The sequence below is a fragment of the Echinops telfairi genome, unplaced genomic scaffold (assembly GCF_000313985.2).
Source record: "Echinops telfairi isolate 266 unplaced genomic scaffold, ASM31398v2 ScPeMD7_7469;HRSCAF=8507_0, whole genome shotgun sequence".
Lineage (NCBI taxonomy): Eukaryota > Metazoa > Chordata > Mammalia > Afrosoricida > Tenrecidae > Echinops > Echinops telfairi.
In genome coordinates this window covers 66,695,440-66,716,461 of record NW_022111372.1, presented here as the reverse complement: position 1 = coordinate 66,716,461, position 21,022 = coordinate 66,695,440, and the positions used below count along the sequence as shown (strand labels likewise).

The 21,022-nt window shown below is 38.7% G+C and overlaps 1 protein-coding gene across 2 annotated transcripts; it reads left to right on the top strand.

Moving 5' to 3' along the window:
- The first annotated feature begins 1,837 nt into the window (after nt 1–1,837).
- MAT2B (methionine adenosyltransferase 2B) lies at nt 1,838–20,356 on the top strand. Of its 2 annotated transcripts, none has more exons than XM_045284565.1 (7): nt 1,838–1,955; nt 12,659–12,853; nt 15,297–15,411; nt 15,590–15,742; nt 17,849–18,042; nt 18,918–19,031; nt 19,408–20,356. In XM_045284565.1, exons 1-7 carry the CDS (start codon nt 1,926–1,928, stop codon nt 19,576–19,578), a joined length of 972 nt encoding a protein of 323 aa, XP_045140500.1. In that variant the 5' UTR covers nt 1,838–1,925; the 3' UTR covers nt 19,579–20,356. The 2 variants fall into 2 exon arrangements, with proteins under 2 accessions (XP_045140500.1, XP_004696830.1); XM_004696773.3 differs by lacking the exon at nt 1,838–1,955 and adding an exon at nt 4,230–4,343.
- Nucleotides 20,357–21,022: the final 666 nt, after the last annotated feature.

Here is a 21,022-nt window from a genome sequence, read left to right as displayed (position 1 = left end):
CAAGTTGTCCTGAGTCATAGTGCCCACATGTACCATAGAGTGAAACACTGCTACTGTGCCAACTTCACAAGTGTTGTTATGTTTGAGCCCATTAGTGGAGCCACCATGTCAATCCATCTCATTGAGAGTGTCCCTCTTTCTCCCTGCCCTTCTACTTTGCCAAGCATGATGTCCCTTTTAGGTGACTGGCGTTGGTAGTAAAGTAGGTTATGCATTGGGCCATAAACCTCAAGCTCAGAAGTTTGAAACTATCAGCAGCTCCAAAGGCGCATGATCAGCCTTTCTACTCCCATAAACATTTGCAGTCTCAGAAAACCCTAGGGAAAGTTCGGGCTGCTAACCACAATGTCAGCAGTTCGAATCCACCAGGAGAAAGAGGTAGCTTCCTACTCCCATAAAGATTTACAGTCTCAGAAACCCATAGGGGTAGCTCTACTCAGTCCTTTAGGGTTGCTGTGACTTGGAATCCATTTGATGGCAGTGAGTCTGGTTTGGTGGAGTTTGGTCTCCTGATAACATGTCTAAGTATGTGGCTAAACATGTGCCAAAGAAATTACTTCTTCTTGGAATAGATGTATGTTTAACGTTACAAAAACTGCTTAGTCATTTTTCAGTGTTTGCATTACAGGCAATTCCTAGGTTATAAAACCTACACTTATGGTAACTCCTATTTGACCTTTAACAATTTGTAAATTTGCCCTCATTTTGAAACTATTGAACCAACAGCTAGCTCCAAGACACTTCTATTGAATTGGTTCTGACTCATAGTGACCCGATAGAACAGAACTTAACTGCCCCTTAGAGTTCAGACTGTCTCATCTTTCTCCATGATGTGGTTTCAAATTGCTGATCTTGTTAGCAGTTCAATGTCTAATCCCTTTATCACAATCAACTTCACTTGAGGATAGCACTGCTTTTAATGATTAAAAGACTATGAGCCTTTGACTTCACCAATACCAAAAATACAAACTCTCTACTATCAGGTCCATATCGACCCTCAGGGTTTCTGTGGCTGTAAATCTTGATGGGATCAGAAAGCCTCCACTTTTCTTGAGGAGACCTGTACAGTTTCGAACTGTTGACCTTGGGGTGTAAGGCCCAAGACTTAACTTACAATGCCACCAGGCTAAATAAGAACAGTGTGCATCTGTTCCAATTCATTTACAAATTCTATTTAAAGGCTTAAAAATAGTTGTGACTAGATCTTGTTTGTTGTCTAGTTATTTTAAAAGCAGCATGTGGGGCCCTGATGGCACCTAGAGTATATATTGGGTTGCTAACTGCAAAGTTCAAACCCACCACCAATTTGGAAGGCTGAAAATGAGATTTTCTGCTCCTATAGGGATTTATAATCTGGGAGCCCCTAATAGGATTATTTTGAGTCAAACTGACTCAAGGCAGTGTTTTGTTTGTTTTTTGGGGTAGGGTCAAGGTGGGTGGAGTTGGGGAGCTTAAAGTATTATAGAATTTAGTTTAACATATTATAATAATAGAAGAAAACAATCATTTGCATTGTTGCTGTGCTTCCCAACTGCTGATTCCTGCTTTTCTTCTGCAAAAGAAAATGCAACAAGTCTTGACTGGAAGATTTTGTTGCTCTGTTTTCTTTTGATACATTGCTTCTATGGTTCTGTTAGTGAACCTTAGCTGGCAGGCAATTAAACATGAAACTTCTCATTGGGTATTTCCAAGACTGCTGCAGGGAATCAGCTGCCAGTTTACTACAATGCGGAACACTGCACGAGGTTCTGGGATGGGAATAAAAATGCTAATCCAAAAGGTCAAGTCAAGCGGCAGCTTTTCAGTTGAACGCGCTTTGGGCGGCGGCGGCAGCAGCGGCAGCAGCAGACAAAGACCGCATGCGAGGAGGCAGTCGCACGCCTGGAGTCAACTGAATTTGGCTTCCCTGAAATAATTCTGGAATCATGCCTGAAATGCCGGAGGACATGGAGCAGGTAGGAGCCAGATACTCCAGAAAGGAAGCACTCTTGAATTAGAGTGCTTTAAAAGGACCCCAGTGCACTCTTGCCAAAAACAAAAGGGCTGCTTAAGAAAACGGCTTCACAAAGCAGAAACAGAAATAAATCGCTGTCACAGAACGGGCCAATTTCAATTGTTTACCAGATTATGGCGATCTCAGCAAAGCAGCACATTACTGTACTTAAAAAAAGAAAGCAGCAAAACAGAACAGCAGTTGTATTTACTTAGCCTGCGTGCGACGCAGCTTGTGAAGGTTCTCTGTAAACTCTGATTTAGTTGTTCATGCATCCTCTAGCCTTGGTTTGAATTAAGTTCGCCAATTTAACTTTTCCTTCTCTTTCAAAGTTGTAGGCTTAGGCCACAGACTAGGGTATTGTATGTATAACAATTGCGTTTTATTTACTTCTTACCTTTCATCATTAAAGAGGATAAAAAACCAAACGGGTATGTGCGTTTAAAACTATGCCCAACTTTTACCTGGCAAGTATCCAAATTCGGATTTTAAATGCAGGCAAACTCTTTGTTCCTCAACTCTGGACATGGCTGCATTTATAATTACAATGCTTGTGGTTTCCATGTCCTTAAATCATCTTCATGTTGAACATTTAATGTTTTGTTTGCCTAGAAAGGTAAGGTTGAATTATACGTTGCAATAGAAACTTAAAAACAAAATCCTCAGTGTTCGAGAGGAAGAGTCAAGAGCATTTTATTCCCTCCTCCCCACTTCGCTTGGCCGACTGATGATCGCGTGCTTGTAGTTCTGGGCCACTTTATAGTGCGCTCCTAAAGTAATGCTAAATTCATTAGCAAGAACAACCTGGATTATTTTTTTAAATCTAAACATGAGGAGACATCACACTCTTCTGTTACTGCCCCTAAGCAACTAGGTTTTTACAGAATAAGGAAATGGATGGGCTCTTGTTGCGGGTTGGGTAGGAACAGGATTTAGACGTAGAGAAACTTCTTTTTGAGAACGATGCTCAATCTTCAGCTCTAAAATAAACCAAAAAGCAAACAATGCCTCCTAAGAAAAATCCAAGCGGTGGTTACTTTTGTGGGCGATTTTGGGATCTCTGTCTCAGGACTGCAACGCTCTGATTGTGCGGTGACAGTCTACGTTTTCATTTTGCTTTGCTTTCTTCTTATAAGTTTCCCGGCGGGAAATCCCTTCCCTATTGGTTTAAACTGGGTGGGAAAAACTTGGTGCATTCTCCAGGCTCTTGTTTACTAATTGTTAATTTCGAAAGTTTACTAATTGTTAATTTCGAAACGCTACTTTCTCAGGAGTCAGTCAGTCACAGCGAACCTATAGGCAGGGACAACTGTCCCTTTGAGTTGCCAGGACTCAACTGTAAACAGAAATAGAAAGGCCCAACTGTGTTCCTTAGGTGGGCTAGTGGTTTCGAACTGCTAACCTTGCAGACCGCCCGCGGCCCCACGCAAAACCATTAAGCCAGCAGAAATCCGCTAAAATGAAAGATTCTCATTCTGAAAATCTGGGGCAAGGCCCAAGAATGCGTTTTGAAGAGGTATCCCAAGACTCCCTCCTCCTCACCTTTTTTATTTTTCAACTAGTTAAAATCTACTGGAAGAGAAAATATAAGTAGATAGGTGTGTGAGTAATTGCTTGACCTTGATGAAATTTCACACAAGCTACTTTTAAAATTAACATCCTGGAAAGACAAGTGGATCTCTGAAGTGTTAATGACTCAGGGCCAACACTTTTATTTTTATTCCTTGTTGTTGTTTCTCCACACACACCCCCGCCCTCCCCCCCTCCCCCCGAGTCTGTCAAAAGTACCTGTATTGTAGAGATAAATGTCCGGGCGCCGCAGTCCCTGTGCTCTCCTCTCCCATGCCTTTTCGATGTTTTATTCTACAGTATTAATTGCATGCGCAGTTGATTCTCAGGTACTGCGCAAGCTTTGCAAACTTGAAACCCCGATTCGGCTCTGCCAAAATTCAACCCTTTCCCAACCAAGGAATTAAAAATAAAAGCATGCCTCTTCCCTTCAAAATTGAACCAACTGTTTACTTAAGCCCTTAACTGCTATGTATCACTTTAAGAGTCGGCGCGTGGGTTGGACGCGTCCCGTACATGCCCCTCCCCCTTCTGGGGCGTCCACCAAGCGTGACCAATCAATGGACGAGGCAGTGACGGCGGAAGCCGGAAGCGGCCAGCGGGGGCCGGCCTAAGCCTATGAGAGGCGGGCCGAGGCGGAAGGAACTGCGGCCCGGCGGGATCTGGAGCTGGAGCCACCGTGGACGGCTGTGGCGCTGGCGGCCCAAAGACGGCAGAGATGGTGGGGAGGGAGAAAGAACTCTCCATCCACTTTGTTCCTGGGAATTGCAGGCTGGTGGAGGTGAGGAAGTGAGTGCGGGGGTCTCCCGAGGGAATTGTGGGCACTGAGCAGAATGGGCCAGGTTGGTGGGACCCGGGATCGCCCCAGGAGCATGTTTCCTGCCTGACCTGGGCCAGCGCCGCCGAGGGCCTCCATCCACCATCCACCCAGCCCCGGGAGCAGAGGGTGGTGCCGCCGAGCTCGTTTGCCTGCGCGCACGCCCATCGGTGTTCTCCTGCAGCCGCTCGCGGCTGGAAGCAGGCTCGTCGGGGTGTCACTTTCCGCTCCCCATTCTCAGCACATAGGAACGAAGAGGGTATTTTCAGAGTTACTTCTACAGCCCTCAATTTCTTTTTATCTTTGATTCACATTACTTGAGCCTATCAGGAGTGGTTTTCGCAAATAAGTTACCGATGACTATTTAAAAAATGTGTAGGCACTGTGGTTTGCATTCTATAGGCAATGAACGTAATCTTCATGTTACAGATGAGAAAATAGGCATAGAGTTTGAATCATTTGCCTAAACTCATCCAGTAAGGTTCAGTGCGGATTCAAATATAGGTCTGTTTGATTACCTCAGGCTCTGAACCACTACTCAGGTTGCATAAAGCCTATTGAGATCGAGAGATACACCCTTCTTAAATCCGTACACTCCCACCCCCACTTTTCCATTCCAGGTTTTCTAACAATTTAATCCAAAGGCTATCTGGGGGTGAAAACATGATTAATCCCCAGACTAGTATATTTATGGATATAAGCGATGGCTTTGGCAAAGCATCGTTTTTTAACCTCTTCAAAATGTAGCCTGCTTTAGTGCTTTCACATTTCTTTAGGCCTTTGAAGGCCTCAAATTTCAGATTGAGGAGCAACTTAAATGTACATATTGCCCCTTTGTGCCCCAAAGTGCTGAGTGTACAGTGGGACACCTTGTCTGTTTGCGTTAGTGTGTAAACAAATCCGAGTTTGTATATGTGTATGTGTAGCGTTTTAATTGGTTTTCACAGTAAGAGTTAGGGAAACTACCAGAATTCGGCTTTCATGTTCTCCTTAAAATGATAACAACCAGGAGCTCTAGTCGTGTAGTGGATTATGCATTATTGATCTGCTAACCATAAGGTCAGTGATCAGAACTCCCCAGGTGCTCTGAGGGAGAAAGATGAGGCTGTCTACTGTGAGGATATAAAATTCGTGGAAAGCCCAACGGGGCAGTTCCACTCTGTCTTGCAGGGTTGAGGTGAGTTGGAATCGACGAATGGCAGTGAATTTGAGTTAAGAAGAGCTCACCACATGTTTGTGTCTTTCTCACAACCCTTGAGACAACAGTAGACAACCTTAGACAGAGTGAGAGAAAATGTAGAATAAAATATTAAAAAGACCAGCCTCGTGGTCCAAGAGATGGGTGGAACCCCAAGACAGACCGCTAGATGCCCTTCAAATCCTGGCATCAAAACCTACCACCCCCATCACCTTTGAGCCAAACAACAGACAGACCCAGAAAGTGAAAGGTAGCACTAGTATTCCTCAGAAAAATCAACCCTTCTAGAACACTTGCCCCGAAACAAAGCTCAGACTGCAGAAAAGACAGGAAAGAAGGAATAGGAAAGGGGAATCCAGGGAGGAAATTGGAAGACTGCTGTTACAGTTGATCAAATTGTAACTAATGTTCTGAAACAAAATGTGTATAAATTGTTGAAAGGAAAACAATTTAGTCTGTGGCTTTTCACCCAAACCACAATAAAAAAAATCTGTAAGGTAATTGACTGTCTTAAAATAGTTAATGTTAGGCAAGCAGATTAGTGTTTTGTTTTTTTTATTAATACTCTGGGGGACAGTAAGTCCTGGAGGGGTATTGGCTTACCAGTTGAGCATATGAGTGGAAAACACCAGCCGCTCGGAGGAAGAAAGGCTTCTGAAGATTGACATATGGTCTCCATCCGACACCCCTGACAGGAGCAGTTCTGCCCTATAGGTCAGCTATGTGTGGCAAGTTACTTGATGGCAATGAGTTTGGTTTGGTTTGCGTGTGAGGTACAATAAGGTGATGGTAGGAGTTAATGACTACTAGTTAGTTAATTAGTAGTCATTAGATCTTAAAAGTGTTCTAAATCTCAGGAATTGGTACTCTAGGATCTGCCTTATGGTGAATTTTGTGAGGCTCAATGAACAAATAAATATGAAGCTTTGCCAAATTTAGAGGATCTTAAAATACCTACTTTATTATTTTTACTATTAAAATGTAAGATAACTCCTTCAGCTTTTAGTGCTAGTACATTCTTTACTTTTTCTTGACCGCATGTCAGCGCAAACGTGCTAATGTGGACCTCCTGATCCTAGAGAATGTTGCTGGACTGTTTTGAAAGAGCCAACTACCTCACTGCCAATGCAGTTTGATCATTTGTCCAAGTGCCATACTAGAAAATGCTGTGCTACATTTACTTATGTATATATTTATATGTATTTAATTTTTTTCTCTGTCATCTGGATGTAACTGAGTTCTGTACACTAAAGACCACACCCAATGTGAGGCAAAATGGCAACTTAAATTTATGAATGGTCTATTTTATCATATCATAAAAGTTGAGGTCAACTTTAAGTGGACAAAATATTTTCAGCTATTGTGGTTTGGATTAACAAAGCAGCTTCTTTTATTCTTCTAGTCCGAGTTCTTTGAATGTTTGGATAATCTTATATTTTGCTTTTGCATGACTAAAAAAATTGATGGTACAACAGGTCTTAGTAATTTTTAGAGGACCCTTTGCCCCCTAATAAAGCAAAATGAAAACCTATGTACCATAAAAAAACATTGAGTCGATACCCGCTTATATAGAAACTAAAACATTAGAATTTTTTGTTTGTTTGTTTTTGTTTGGGATTTTAAATTTCAGAGTGATGCATAGTTGGTTAGTCACCAATAAACCAAATGAAATAATCTTACATTAATCAGCTCCTGTGTTGGTGACAGAAAGTACTGTTAGCGTTTCTAGAGAGAACTCTCTTTTTATAAGGAAAAGGACACTGCTAGAACTGTAAAGCTAGAAGAACCTCATCATCTTTTAAAGTGCTTCATTGTGCCAATGCAGATGTAGATCAGTAGTCATAGATTGACTTTTCAATATCAGTTTTTGACAGAGCAAACAAACTGATAATCATGCATGAAATCAATTATGTGCCCAAAAATTGAGACAAGACTTGTTATATATTTGCTCGCCTTGCGTATAGAAAGAAGTAAGAAGACCCAGTTTCGAGTCCCAGCCTTCTTTCCCCACTGCTACGGTGGGCAAAACTTTAATATCTCCAGACTTCAGTTCCTCACTTTGGAAATAATACGTACCCCACCACATGTCAAACAAGACTGTTGGTGTGATCAAAAGGCATAGTATATTAAAAAAACAGTTTATATAACACTTGATGGTTTTCAATGATAAGATTTTCCATATCATTCTGCTTTAGTAAATTCTTGCATTTCAGATTCATACTCTTTAAATATAGAAAATCCTTCAGTACTGACATCTGATCACTGGGTACCAGTTTCAAATTTTCCTCCAGGGACCTTATATATTACTCCAGGTAAATGGTGGCATACTCTCCATGCAACCCAACACCCCCACCCCCACAAAATGCCTTGTTTTTCCCTTAATATTGCATGTCAGATCTAAGACACTCTTAATTATAAGGTTTTATGGTTCTTATTTTAAGAAGCACTAAAAGTGCAAATCAAAAACCACTGGTAAACAACAGCATCTGTAATAAATAATCCGTTTCATTTAACAGAGATGTTAAAATCTGGGAAAACTGTGAAACAGAATAGATACAATAACACTGAGATCTTAATTCACTGTTTATTAACTGTTGTGAACTGATTGTGTCTACTTGCTGAGCTGGGCCATTATCTCAGTATTAAGGCATTCTCTTCCATTTTGCAATTTGATAAATTATTCTGTGTATTATAAATCACCTCTAGAATGTTAATGAAACAGGATTAGAGGCAGTTAGTTAATGAGGCAGGATGCAATCCACAGGAGTATACTATATCCACCCACCCACCATACTTTGGATATATTGTTAGGACTGTCCTCCAGTCCCTGGAGAAGGACATCGTGCCTGGGTAAAGAGGAGGCCCTTCACAGGATGGATTGACATAGGGACTGCAACAATGGGCTCAGCGTGGGAAGAAACGTGAGGATGGCCCAGACACTGTGATGGTTCTTTTTGTTGTGGATAGGGCTGCTGTGGCTTGAAACCAACTCGGCCCCTAACAACCACCTCCACTGGTCCTGAGAACATTTCAACAGGCAGGGGCCATGTGAGACTTGCTCACTGCTGCTCACACTTTCAGCACACTGTCTTAACACTTGGCAGACAATAAGTGAACACTTGTTGACTGGAGGGGATAGGTAGATATTATTGGTAGTGCCAAGGTCACAGAGATTAAAATGTGTTCCTTGACCTTAAGCACCTGAATGAGTAATGCTTTAGGGAAATTCTATACCTTCAATCACCTTAATGGGTGCATCTTTTTGTTTTTATTGTAGTTTGGGTAAAACTTTGTCGTTTTTCATTTTACAGCTTTCTGCACGTTTTGTTTTGGGGTCCCTTTGTTTCCATTTGTTCTTTTTCTGGCCCTTTTTTCTTTCTGAACTTTGTTTATGCACAGCAAATGCTGCCTGGTTGGTCTCCTGATGGATTTCAAAGCAGGTATGTTCCTCACTAGTGATTGTTTCGTTTATAGGCCTATCTGTTGTTTACCTGATCTTGGGCAGTGGATTCAATTTCAGGTTTGAAGGGTAAGGGTCACAGACTCACGAGTTCCACTAATCCGGACAGACCACCAACTCTGGTTTTTCTTTTTAAATGATTTAGAAAAAAAAAATAAATAAATGGTTTAGAATTTGTTCTACATTTTTCTCGCAGGCTGACCAGTACCTCCAGTGGTTCTAATCCAAACAGTGGCCTGTAGAGGAGGTAGCTAGACCTTCTGATCTCCAAGTGTTGAAGGCTGTATGTGGTTCACGTGCCCTGTGCGATAGCCTTAATGGACTTACTGTTTTCTTGAATCTTTGCTTTTCTTCACCCTTCTTTCCTTCGAATGGGATGATACCATTAATTATATGTTCGATGGCTACTTGCTAACTTTTAAAATCCCAGGTGCTGCGCAACCACTGTAGAACGTTGTCTTTGTAAACCATCTTGGGCTAGTTGACTTAGCTATCCCGTCAACTGGAGGCCTAGTGGACTAGGTTCGTTTCGAGTCAGTCTCTTGAGATGTGAGATTAGACTGGCAATCAGAGATCAGAGGGATCCCAGACCACCAAGACAGAAGAGCCAGGAGTGTCGCTCCTTTGGAGCAAGAGACCATGTGTTGTGAACCTCCTAGGCCCAGAGAAAGATGGATTATAAGGACCTTCTCCTAGAGTTGCCTGAGAAAGCCTGTTGATGGCACCCAGAATTTGAACTTATACTTTTCTAAACTGTGAGAACATAAATTTCTATTTACTGAAGTTATTCACTGATACTTGTTAAAGCAGCACGAGGTAGCCACGATAGTAAACTATCTGGATTGCAGGATGCTTTTTCCTTCGGCTTTTATGCCCACTTTCTCATTTTAGAGGGAACGCTACCATCACCAGGAACATAGGTAATTGTTTGCTCTGTATGAATTAGAGAAAAGGATGTTTATCAGGCCTTGAGATTTGATTTCAGACTGCAGCCTCCAAATCACCATCATCAGTATCGATCACTCTTGTACCTGTTAGCAGACTGAGGACTCCTCACCTCCTGAATCTTAAAGCTCGGATGATTCACTTTGAGATCCACCAATCTAAAAACTTACCTATTCATTTTCTTCTTGAGAGTGACGTAAAAAGTAAGAAATCAAATCGTGTATATTTTAATGTATTTTCCCAGGATTCTACACAGTTTAATTTCATGTAAATTGTTTTTCTGATTATATCTACTAGACTTGGCATGTTTTCTCTTCTTTACAATTCAGTCCATGTAGAGCTGTTTTCTTGCCAAAATTAAGCTTATTTTGTTGGCTGAAATTGTTGTTTTCTTAGATCAATTGGCTAAGAGTCAAGTCCAGATTAATTTTCCTTCTTCTTTTAAAGTTTCTTGAAATTAGTTGAAGTAAGGAAAACTATCTTTAGGAATTTACCTCTATACTGTTGTTTATTTCAGGTTTTTCCTCCAATGGAAATAACCTGACTTTGATTTTTTTTTTTAATGTTTCATCGGGCAAGTAATCCTGTTGAACTAAATAAATGAATTGACGGGTGACTGAAACAATGACACAGTATTGTTTCATTCTGTTGCACATCGAACCACAACGAGTTAAGATGAGAGGACAGCACCTAACAACCTGAGCTCAGAGAACCTTTAGGTGGTTTACGCAAAGCAACCCATAATTAGTGACTAAGAACACTGGAAGTATTGAACACTGAAAGACCTCACTTGTTTGGGGTTTTAAAAAAAATAAATTTGACTATGTTCAAACATCCAGGAGGAAACTTGATGGTCCCCTCCTAGCAAGAAGGGGATACTTTGGAATTCTGCCTTGGAAACATAAAATTTATATTGTTTCCAAATAATAGTTGTCTTTTACTTCTGCACTTAAAGATTTAAAAAAAAACTTTCAACAGCAGCGTGAACCAATTTAAACCATTTCAGTGTTTTCTTTTGAACCCTCTATATTTCTTCATGTTAACCTTTTGACATAGGTAAATCTAGAATTTAATGCAGGAATCTGTTTACCAGTTGGTTAATCTTAGGACGCATATTAGTGTTGTAAATACTAAATTTACATTTTTCAAACGTCTTGTGAATTGCTGACTAATTCTGTAACTTGGGCCCATCAATATTTGGCAAATAAATTGCTGAAGTTTTAAATAGAATCTGGAATTAAAAACTTGAAGCCCAGACATGCCTGATGTGTAAAACATACCACAAAATACAAGCATAAGTCAAAAAGTATTGCTTATAAAATCACAGAGATCCTTATTAAACAAAATATCAGAGTGTGCAGCTGTTATTATCAAGATGCCCTTCATCTAGGTGTGTATGTACTTTTGAAGGTGGTGTTTCCATCCCTCCATTCTTTCCTAGAATAATTCTGTGCTCTTCAATTTCCATCATCGAAACGGGAATTTGGGCGTTCTTGATCAACTCAAATCATGTTCCTTCTAAATGTTCTGTGAGTTTAGGGAACATGAGAAGTCTGAAGGAGAAAGATCAGGGTGCTGAGATAGGTGGGATAAGATTTCCCAGGGAAATTCTTACCGAACAGCCTTTGCTACATTTTAAAGAATGAGCAACTACATTGTTAACATCTGATGAGGAGGAAAATTCCTATGTACAACCTTCATGGTTTTGTTCTCACTAATGCAGTTTTCATTAAAACGTTTTTCAAAAGTCTCCATAATTGTCCTGTGTTCTTCATGAAACTTTATCAAGGTCATTGCATTGGTGTTTCACAAGACAGACTTCTGATGCCAAAGCGGGGGTGTTAGGCATTGGGCTGCTAACCACAAGGTCAGCAGTTCTAAACCACCCCGCAGCTCCTTGGGAGAAAGATTAGACTTTCTACTTTAGTAAGCGTTTACAGTCTTAGAATTAGAAACCCACCAGGGCAATTATATTCAGCCTATAGGGCTGCTCCTAGACAGAATCCATGCCATAGCAGTGAGTTGAGTTTTTTTGTAGTCCTCCAAATGGACCGCTCTGCCTTGAATTTAATTGGTCCAGCATACCCCTCAAGCTGTTTGATTGGCCTTTTTTTTTTTTAACCCTAGCTAGACAAGTGTATGACTGAGCTGCCACCCCACTCATGGTAGCGATCATGTCAAATCGTGTGCTATTTTTAATATAGTCCATGCAAGTATGAGCTGCACTTCTAGTAGCAATACTTTTTAACAACCATGTAAAGTCCAAATGTATAATTAGGCTGTAAAATAAGCAACATTAGTTGTATATTTTTCTAAACTGACAAAAATCATTGAAATTGGTGTTTATTGGTCGTTTGGGCATCATTGGTCATAATTAACGATTCTTTCATTATTAACATGGAATTTGATTTATCCAATTATGGCAGTGCCTTGCAAATAGCATTATGAAATAAAATCTATAAATTGCTCTTTTTATTATAAGATATATTAAGATTTTTCTTGAGTGATAGCAGCTGTCAACAAAACTTGATTGATCTTTGTTCTAATTTAAGAATTGGCTTTTAAACCTGAATCACCTGCGTAGACCTGAAGCATTTAGTAAACAATGATGGTGACTAATTTAGAGAAACTTATATTCAAAGCAATTAATCTCTTCTCCCTCCCTTCCCCTGTTAGGAGGAAGTTAACATCCCCAATAGGCGGGTTCTGATTACTGGTGCCACTGGGCTTCTTGGCAGAGCCGTGTACAAAGAATTTCAGCAGAATAATTGGCATGCTGTTGGCTGTGGCTTTCGAAGAGCAAGACCAAAATTTGAACAGGTTAATCTGTTGGATTCTGATGCAGTTCATCACATCATTCATGATTTTCAGGTATGGTTTATAGTGTGTGCATTTTAACACAAAACATTTATTAGCTACCATATATATTGGAATATAAGCCAACCCACATATCAGCTGAGGCACCTAATTTTACCACAAAATTGCATTAAAAAATGTGCTGAAAAACTCAGCTTATACTCAAGTATATACGGTACATTCAAGCAAGTTGCTGTACTTAAAAGTTCATGGGAAAAATCCATTATTTTTAACTCCATGAACTTTTGAAGTACTCTCATATATTGCTCTTTTTAGGGTTGGCAACGTACTAATGTATACAATTCTTAAAATGACTAGATTGTTGATAGTGGAAGCCCCAAATCCATTTGTACATGGATTGAGTCTCTGGGGGCTCCCACTAACCATAGTCTAGGAATGTGAATAGTCTTAGTATCAGACAGAGCATTCTAAAATGGATTTTAGCATCTGTAATTAGGCTGGAATGAAACACTTTGTCATTGGATCTCCCTTTTGACCCATTTTGAATTTATTCTTTTTTAATGAAGTTTTTGTTGTTGTTGTTGTTGTTTTTTCAGGGCAATGGACAAAAATGGTATTTTATTTTATTTTATTTTATTTTTAATTTAATCATTTTATTGGGGCTCATACAATTCATCACAATACATAGATCAGTTGTGTAAAGCACACCTATACCTTTGTTGCCCTCATCATTCCCAAAATTAGCTTTCCTCTTGGGTTCCCGGAATCCGCTCATTTCCCTTTTCCTCCCCTCCCTTCCCCCTCCCCCTCCCCCATGAACCCTTAATAATTTAAAAATTATTATTATATCTTATCTTACACTGCCCGGCGTCTCCCTCCACCTGCCCCTCTGTGTGTGTGTGTATTAGGGAAATCAGGATTTACAAAGGCACTAAGGACATTAATAATTACGTGGGGAAACTCCAGGGGTGGGAGGGTGTGGATGGAAATGGGGAGCCAATAGCATTGGATACAAGAAGGAAGAAAATATTCAAAAGTTGATTGTGATAAAGAATGCATAACCCTTCTTATATGATTGAACTGTTGAATTGTATGATGCTAATTATATCTCAATTTACCTGATAAAAATGATTAGGTTGAGAGGTTGAAAATGACTGAAAGATTAAGCATATTATTAAAAGTTAATATTGGGGGAATACCTTCTAAATAGCACTTTCTATGAAATTACTCTTTGGCTTTTAACTCTAAACCTTGCACACCGCAGACTAGGTGTCATCATTGCCATTGAGAGCTGAGAAAGCAGGCAGGCTCAGAGGCTAAGCAACAGAACATGATGAAGGTGATTTGGGTTCTGATCTATCTCTGATCAAGTCTGCAGTGCTTCTCTCTAAGCATGGGCCAGGGAGCACCTGCATCAGCCACTTGAGGAACAACTGCTCAGGCCTCACTCCTAGAGATTTTAATTCAGTAATTCCGTGGTGGGGCTCAGGACTCAGCATTTGGAAGCACCCCAGATGAGGCACATTCACGTTGAAAACCACTGTCAGGCCTTCTTCATGCATTGTTTAGAAGGGGAGGGTTGGAGATGTGAGAACACTAGCCCTGTTCTTCTATGTTCATTTCAAATCATAGCTTGGTGGCTCAGAACCTGTAGGAATTAGGTGCTCCATCTCTACAAGGGACCCTCTGCAGTGGGGCTTTGAAACCGTTCCTACAGGCCAGACTCTATGCTGAGAATTTGCCTTACTATCCCAGAGAGGTTGAACCAGAATTTATATTTTAACTAGATTGCCAAGTAGTTAAGATCACATCAGGAGGTCTATACAAATCATTTTGAGCATGTAGATTCTGACTCAATATATCTGGGTTTGAAAAGTAAATTTTCAACAGCAAGATCCAGCTGCAGTGAACAGTTCTAAGCCCTGCTCTACAGCCTCCAGTTTAATTTCTGTCACATTCTATTGAAACAGCCTCTTTAGCTGTATTTTACCTTTTTAATGAGGTCCTTGCTTTTACAGGTCCTACCACAGATGCTATACAAATGCTCAAAGGGAATACAATTTTCATGTATAGTTGATTTTCTTTAAAGATTTTGTCAGAATTGAATTTATGAACTAACACATAGTTATTATTACTCTCCTTTTAACACAAATGTACTAAATAGTTTAGGCCAAATTAATTATATAAATTATAGTTCCTTTTTCACATCTATATTAGGGTATGAAGCTTGTTTTGATGTAGAAATACCATTGTTGGCACAAACAGCCTTCTTGGTAGGGATTACTAAATTGCTCTTTCATTTTATGGACCCATATGTTTTTCAAGAAGATTGAGCCTCGCAAAGAAGCAAAATCCAATTACATTAAAAAGGAAATTGATTTATTTCTTAGTTGAGGGAATAGTGATTTAACAAATATTTTTCTCTGAGTTTACTTTGTGCTGTAGCTACTGTTTTACTCCTTTTTGGGTTAAAAATGGATCCTTGCTTAACTTTCAGCCCCATGTCATAGTACATTGTGCAGCAGAGAGACGGCCAGATGTTGTAGAAAATCAGCCAGATGCTGCTGTTCAACTTAATGTGGATGCTTCTGGGAACTTAGCAAAGGAAGCAGGTAATGATGACTATATGAAACCATTATAACATATTGAAAATCACATTGTTTTTTAAGATTTAGCTTTTATACAATGCTTATGAGAGGCTTCATTTTGTGTGTGTGTGTGTCATAGAGAATAAACCCCTTAAACAGTAATGTCAATGAATAATCTAATAGATTTTTTTTGTCTCTTTAGCTATAATTGGAGCATTTCTAATCTATATTAGCTCAGATTATGTATTTGATGGAACAAATCCGCCTTATAGAGAAGAAGACATAGCAAATCCGCTAAATTTGTATGGCAAAACAAAATTAGAAGGAGAAAAGGCTGTCCTGGAGAACAATTTAGGTATGATATAATCTTTTTAGCCTTTAATTAATGTTGAAAATATCCTCTTTATGTTTAGGATGTATATTTTTTTATTTGAAAAATTACTTAACATAAATCACTGGAGTAAAGATAGAGACTAAAGAAAAGAAAAAAAAGAATCCTAGAAGTTCTAAAACGTAACTATGGTCTGGATCCTTTCAGACTTTCCTACATCAATATTGACATCTTTGTTTTACAGAAAACAAATCATTTAGTACAAACGTTTATAATCTATTTTCAAATTGTATAGTATATTGTCATTTTCCTTAGCACTTGGTATTCTGTTAATGTGCATCAAATGAACCCTGGCGGCATAGTTATTTATTGGGTGGCTAACTGGAAGGTTAGCAGTTAAAAAAACGATCAGCTGCTCTGGGAGAAAGATGAGGCTTTTTACTCCTGTAAAGTGTTGATCTTGGAAACTCAGTGCTTGCAACTTTGCTCAATTCAAAACAAAACAACACTCACTGCCACTGTGTCAGTGCTGACTCTTAGCAACCCCCCTGTGGGTTTCTCTGAGACTGTAACTCTTTATGGGAGTAGAAAGCCCAGTCTTTCTGCTGGTGATTTCAAACTTCAACCATTGGATCACAGCCCAAGTCCTTAACAACTCCACCAGCAGGGCTCCTTACAGTAGAGCCGAAATCCCCACGTGAACGAACCTACACAGGCCGAGACTGTCACGAGCTGCTACTCTCCACTGTCGCAAAGGGGTGATGCCTCGGTCTAAGTGGTGCGCTCTCACAGAAAACATGCACTGCTTGTTGTTACTGTGTTAAAACACGTCACTGTCCTTTGTGTGTGCGTTTGTGTCATGATTGGGAAATGACTCAGCAGCAACTGCTTTTTCCCTTTTAAGATTTTAATTTATAAAGTGATTTTTGTTTTGTTGTGTCTCCCCCCTCCCCCAACATCTTTGGATTTCAGTACATGGATCTCTAAGATATCTTATCTTGACGAATGGCTGCATAATACTTAATAGCTCCCCTGTATTAAAACTATGCTTTGAGAAACATCCTCTAAGATAAAATCCCCTGTTAATGGGTAGTTTTTCAGTTTATTATCCTTTAGGATTCACCCTTGAATATATATCTGAATATAATTGTCTAGTAAGTTAGTTTAATTTTTAAAGAAAATGTTTATGGATTTTCAATTAAAAAGTAACTTATCCAAAGACTAGTTCCTGGGTGGCACAGTTTGTGCTCAACTGCAAATGAAGGGTGGTCAGTTTAAACTTACCTAGAAGAAAGACCTTTAATTAATGTTGAAAATGTTCATAGCCCTCTTCCTTTCCCTGCTCTCCCCCAACAGTTTCTCCCCACCTCCCCCTCCCCAAAAAACCCAAACTACCAAAAACCAATGAAGCTTTGTGAACACACGGGTCAGCATGAGTTGGCAGTGGCTCGCTTCCAGTGAGATCTAAAGAGTATTATAACCCACCAACAGAGACCTATATAGAATTGAAAGAGCTCAGTGTTGTATAATCAGTAGTTGTGTGAATAATGGGGTTAATTCCCACACACCTTTCACACAGATACACCAATTACTAATGTGTTTTGTTTCATTTTATAAACATTTACTGAACCCAGTGAAAATTAGTTGTATTTGAAACCAGAACCATGCTACATAATTATAACCTAATTAGCACATTAAGGGAATCTAACATTAATGCACATAATTGAATTTATAATCTATTACAATAAACTATATAGTCCATGTTGGAATTTTTCTAATTGTTACAATGCCTTTTATTGCTTTTTAATTTTGAATCTCGTATCCACCTAAGGATCACTCAGGGTGTTCCATTGCCATGTTTTATTTTTAATGACCATAATATTTTATAAATATATATAATGATATTAAATATATATGCAATATATATATGACTATATAAATGCCCTAAATGACAGTAGACGTTAAAAAGCATCCTTGATCACATTTGTTAAGATGAATTATTACAGACAAGCTATGTCATTTTGGTATGTTTTTTATCAAATGCGTGTTTCCTATTTTAATGTTTAAAGCCATACATTTTGGTCTTGCATCAAAGTAGTTTCAAAACAGTCTGCTTTTATTCTTCTCTAGGAGCTGCTGTTTTGAGAATTCCTGTTCTCTATGGAGAAGTAGAAAAGCTTGAAGAAAGTGCTGTGACTATTATGTTTGATAAAGTGCAGTTCAGCAACAAGTCAGCAAACATGGACCACTGGCAGCAGAGGTTTCCCACCCATGTCAAGGACGTAGCTTCTGTGTGCCGTCAGTTAGCAGAGAAGAGGATGCTGGTAAGAATCATTGAAAACAAGATTCCTAAAATCTGCTTTTTAAATATCTTGCTTCTCTTTCCAACTTAAATTTTTATAGCTCTACTTTGAGAGTCAATGAGTGGACATTATGGTGTTTTATTTAAATTGCTAAATGAAGACTAATGGTGCTTTTGTGTTTGAATTTATTTCTCAAACAGTAAACCCCACCTATTGTTTCTTGCAAGATGGCTGAGAAGATCTGCCGTTTCTTTGGATAACAAAATAATCACCTAGTGTCTTTTAAGATTGAAATATATGTAGCACCAAAGATAAACTTAATAAGAATTTGTATTTTTAGTCACTTTAAAAATAATTTGTTTTTTGTTGGCTTGTCTTCTAAGATATTTGACTAGCAGTTAATTTTAAATATTTGAAACTATTTAAATAGAATATAAGATGAGAGCCTGATTTGGGTCAGAATATTAAGATTAGTATGACCACACTTTTTATATATTAAAATGTATACAATTATAATACTTAAGAATGTTCTGAAGAGATCATCTTGAAAATGATTCTATTAAGGCTTAGTTTTTACTTTAGAGAATTAGAAATACTCATTAAATCAAAGTCTTTCCATAAAACTCTCATTAGGATTCTCTCCAATTAAATGAGATTTGAGCTGCTTTTATTTTCATCTTAAACAGAGCCTTGAAACTAATTCTAGATTTTGCTTTTATAGTTTAGCCAGGAACATCTATAGAAATTTAATTGTAGGTATCTTGAGAGCTTTCCAAAAAAGGAGGGGTAGAGTTTAATTCCTGGGCCTTTATAACTCATCATCTTGTCAAACATACCACTTCATTCAATTCAGATCACTGAAATTAATTTGAAATGTTTTCTGTCCATGTTTTTAGGACCCAACAATTAAAGGCACCTTTCACTGGTCAGGAAACGAGCAGATGACCAAGTATGAGATGGCATGTGCAATTGCAGATGCCTTCAACCTCCCTACCAGCCACTTGAGACCTGTGAGTACATGGCATTCAGTCAGTCACCTTGTGTTTTGGAAGTTCAGCTGTATCAGGACAGTGTTTACTATTGATAGTATTGTTCTTCTTGCTCTGGACATGGTAGATAACTTCATTTCCAATACTGATTAAAATGAACTCTGCCTGTATGTTAACACTTTATAGCACTACTTTTCTTAGGATTATTTTGAAAAAAGGAATCCATGAATTTGAAGTTAGTAGAAAAGTACTGTTTTGATTGTAGCTGGTCCTATATTAATTTCTCTAGGTTTGATCAAATCAGAGTCCGTATACAAAGGACATTGTATAAAATATAAAACCTTAAGACATGGCCCATCATCTACTTCTAATGTTTTATTTTGACTTTTCTTTAAAGATTACTGACAGTCCAGTCTTAGGAGCCCAGCGTCCAAGAAATGCTCAGCTTGACTGCTCGAGATTGGAGACCCTGGGCATTGGTCAGCGCACTCCATTTCGAATTGGAATCAAGGATTCACTCTGGCCATTCCTCATTGACAAGAGATGGAGACAAACGGTCTTTCATTAGTTTGTGTGTGCGTGTGTGTGCGCGCGCGCACGTGTTTTTTAATGAAAAGTACAGTGTGTGGCGTGGCACTTTTTATCGCAAAAGGAACTAGTTTTGTATCCGTGCTCTTTAATTGTGACATTTAATGATCTTTCAGGTAAATAAGGCTCTTGCACTAGTGGGATTAAACTAAGGAGCCATGATGCTCTGTTTGAAGTCATAATGTTTCTCTTTATCTTTTTTGTTTGTTCCAGCCGAATGATGTGCTGTTGGATATAGTAAATTATGATTCTTAATTACTTGAGAGCCATGATGAAACAGATCTGCTGTAGACTTTGGGGTGAGGGGTAGGTGAATTGCATTATTCGTGCCCATAACCTCTACATTTTCAGGATTTTTGCAACTGTTGGCCCTTTTATGTTTATTGTTTTAAAATGTATTGAGTGTGAAAATCACTGGTATTCATTATTGCTTTTGCTTGAGCTCAAATCAAAATGTTTAAAGAAAGAAACTTTATTTTTGCAACTTATGTGCAGTTTTTAATGCTTGAGATGTTTCGAGATGTTATGTATATTTGAACTTATACAGCTTGATGTCGCCTGCTTGCTTTTAGTGTATGGGTGAGCCCTTGAGAGAGAGTGTGTATGTGTTGTATTTTTAAAACATATATCTATATCTATAAAACTGTCCTTTTCACTCCATGTTGCAGTGACATTTCATGGGAATGGTTGTAGTAATAACAAGCCTTTGTAAGTGTTTTGTCCATTCATGAATAATAATAAAAACATACTGCTGAGAATGTTTAGAATTCTTTTATTTCTGTCTTATTTTTAAATGTCAAGACCAAATTCTAAACTCATTGTTCTGCTGCTTTAACTTTTTTAAATTATATTTTTATGTAACATCTGATACATAGAATATAGCTCATATATATGAGATATAAAACAATAATAAATGGATGCTAGTGAACATAGTGCTTCAGATCAAGAATGTTATGTGTGTGCTTGTGGTAAAAAATATATACAATAAATGTTGCCGTTTGTGTATTTTTATATTTTTAAATGTACACTAAAGTAGCATTAATTTTTCTCACAATACTGTGTAGCCATCACCGTGATGCCCAATACTTTTCTATCACCTCAAACAGAAAATATATAGCCATTTAACAGTAATACCCCTCTCTCTTTTATTCTGCTTTCTGATTATGAATTTCCAGAAATTTCATATAGGTTGACTCCAACTGGTTGGTTTGACTATTACCTAAAAACTGTTCTATACGAGGGAGTGCCCTCAAAAAAACGGAATTGTGCTGGGCAGAGTAGAGCTTTTGTAGTACACATTTTGCCTCCCGCTAGGAGAGCATGGAGCAACTTGCTCTGAGTTAGTGCACCCTGTGGCATCACCAGGGAAAGTTCTCTCTGGTCACTAAATTTTTTTTAAAAGTTTCACTCAAACCTCGTTTTTT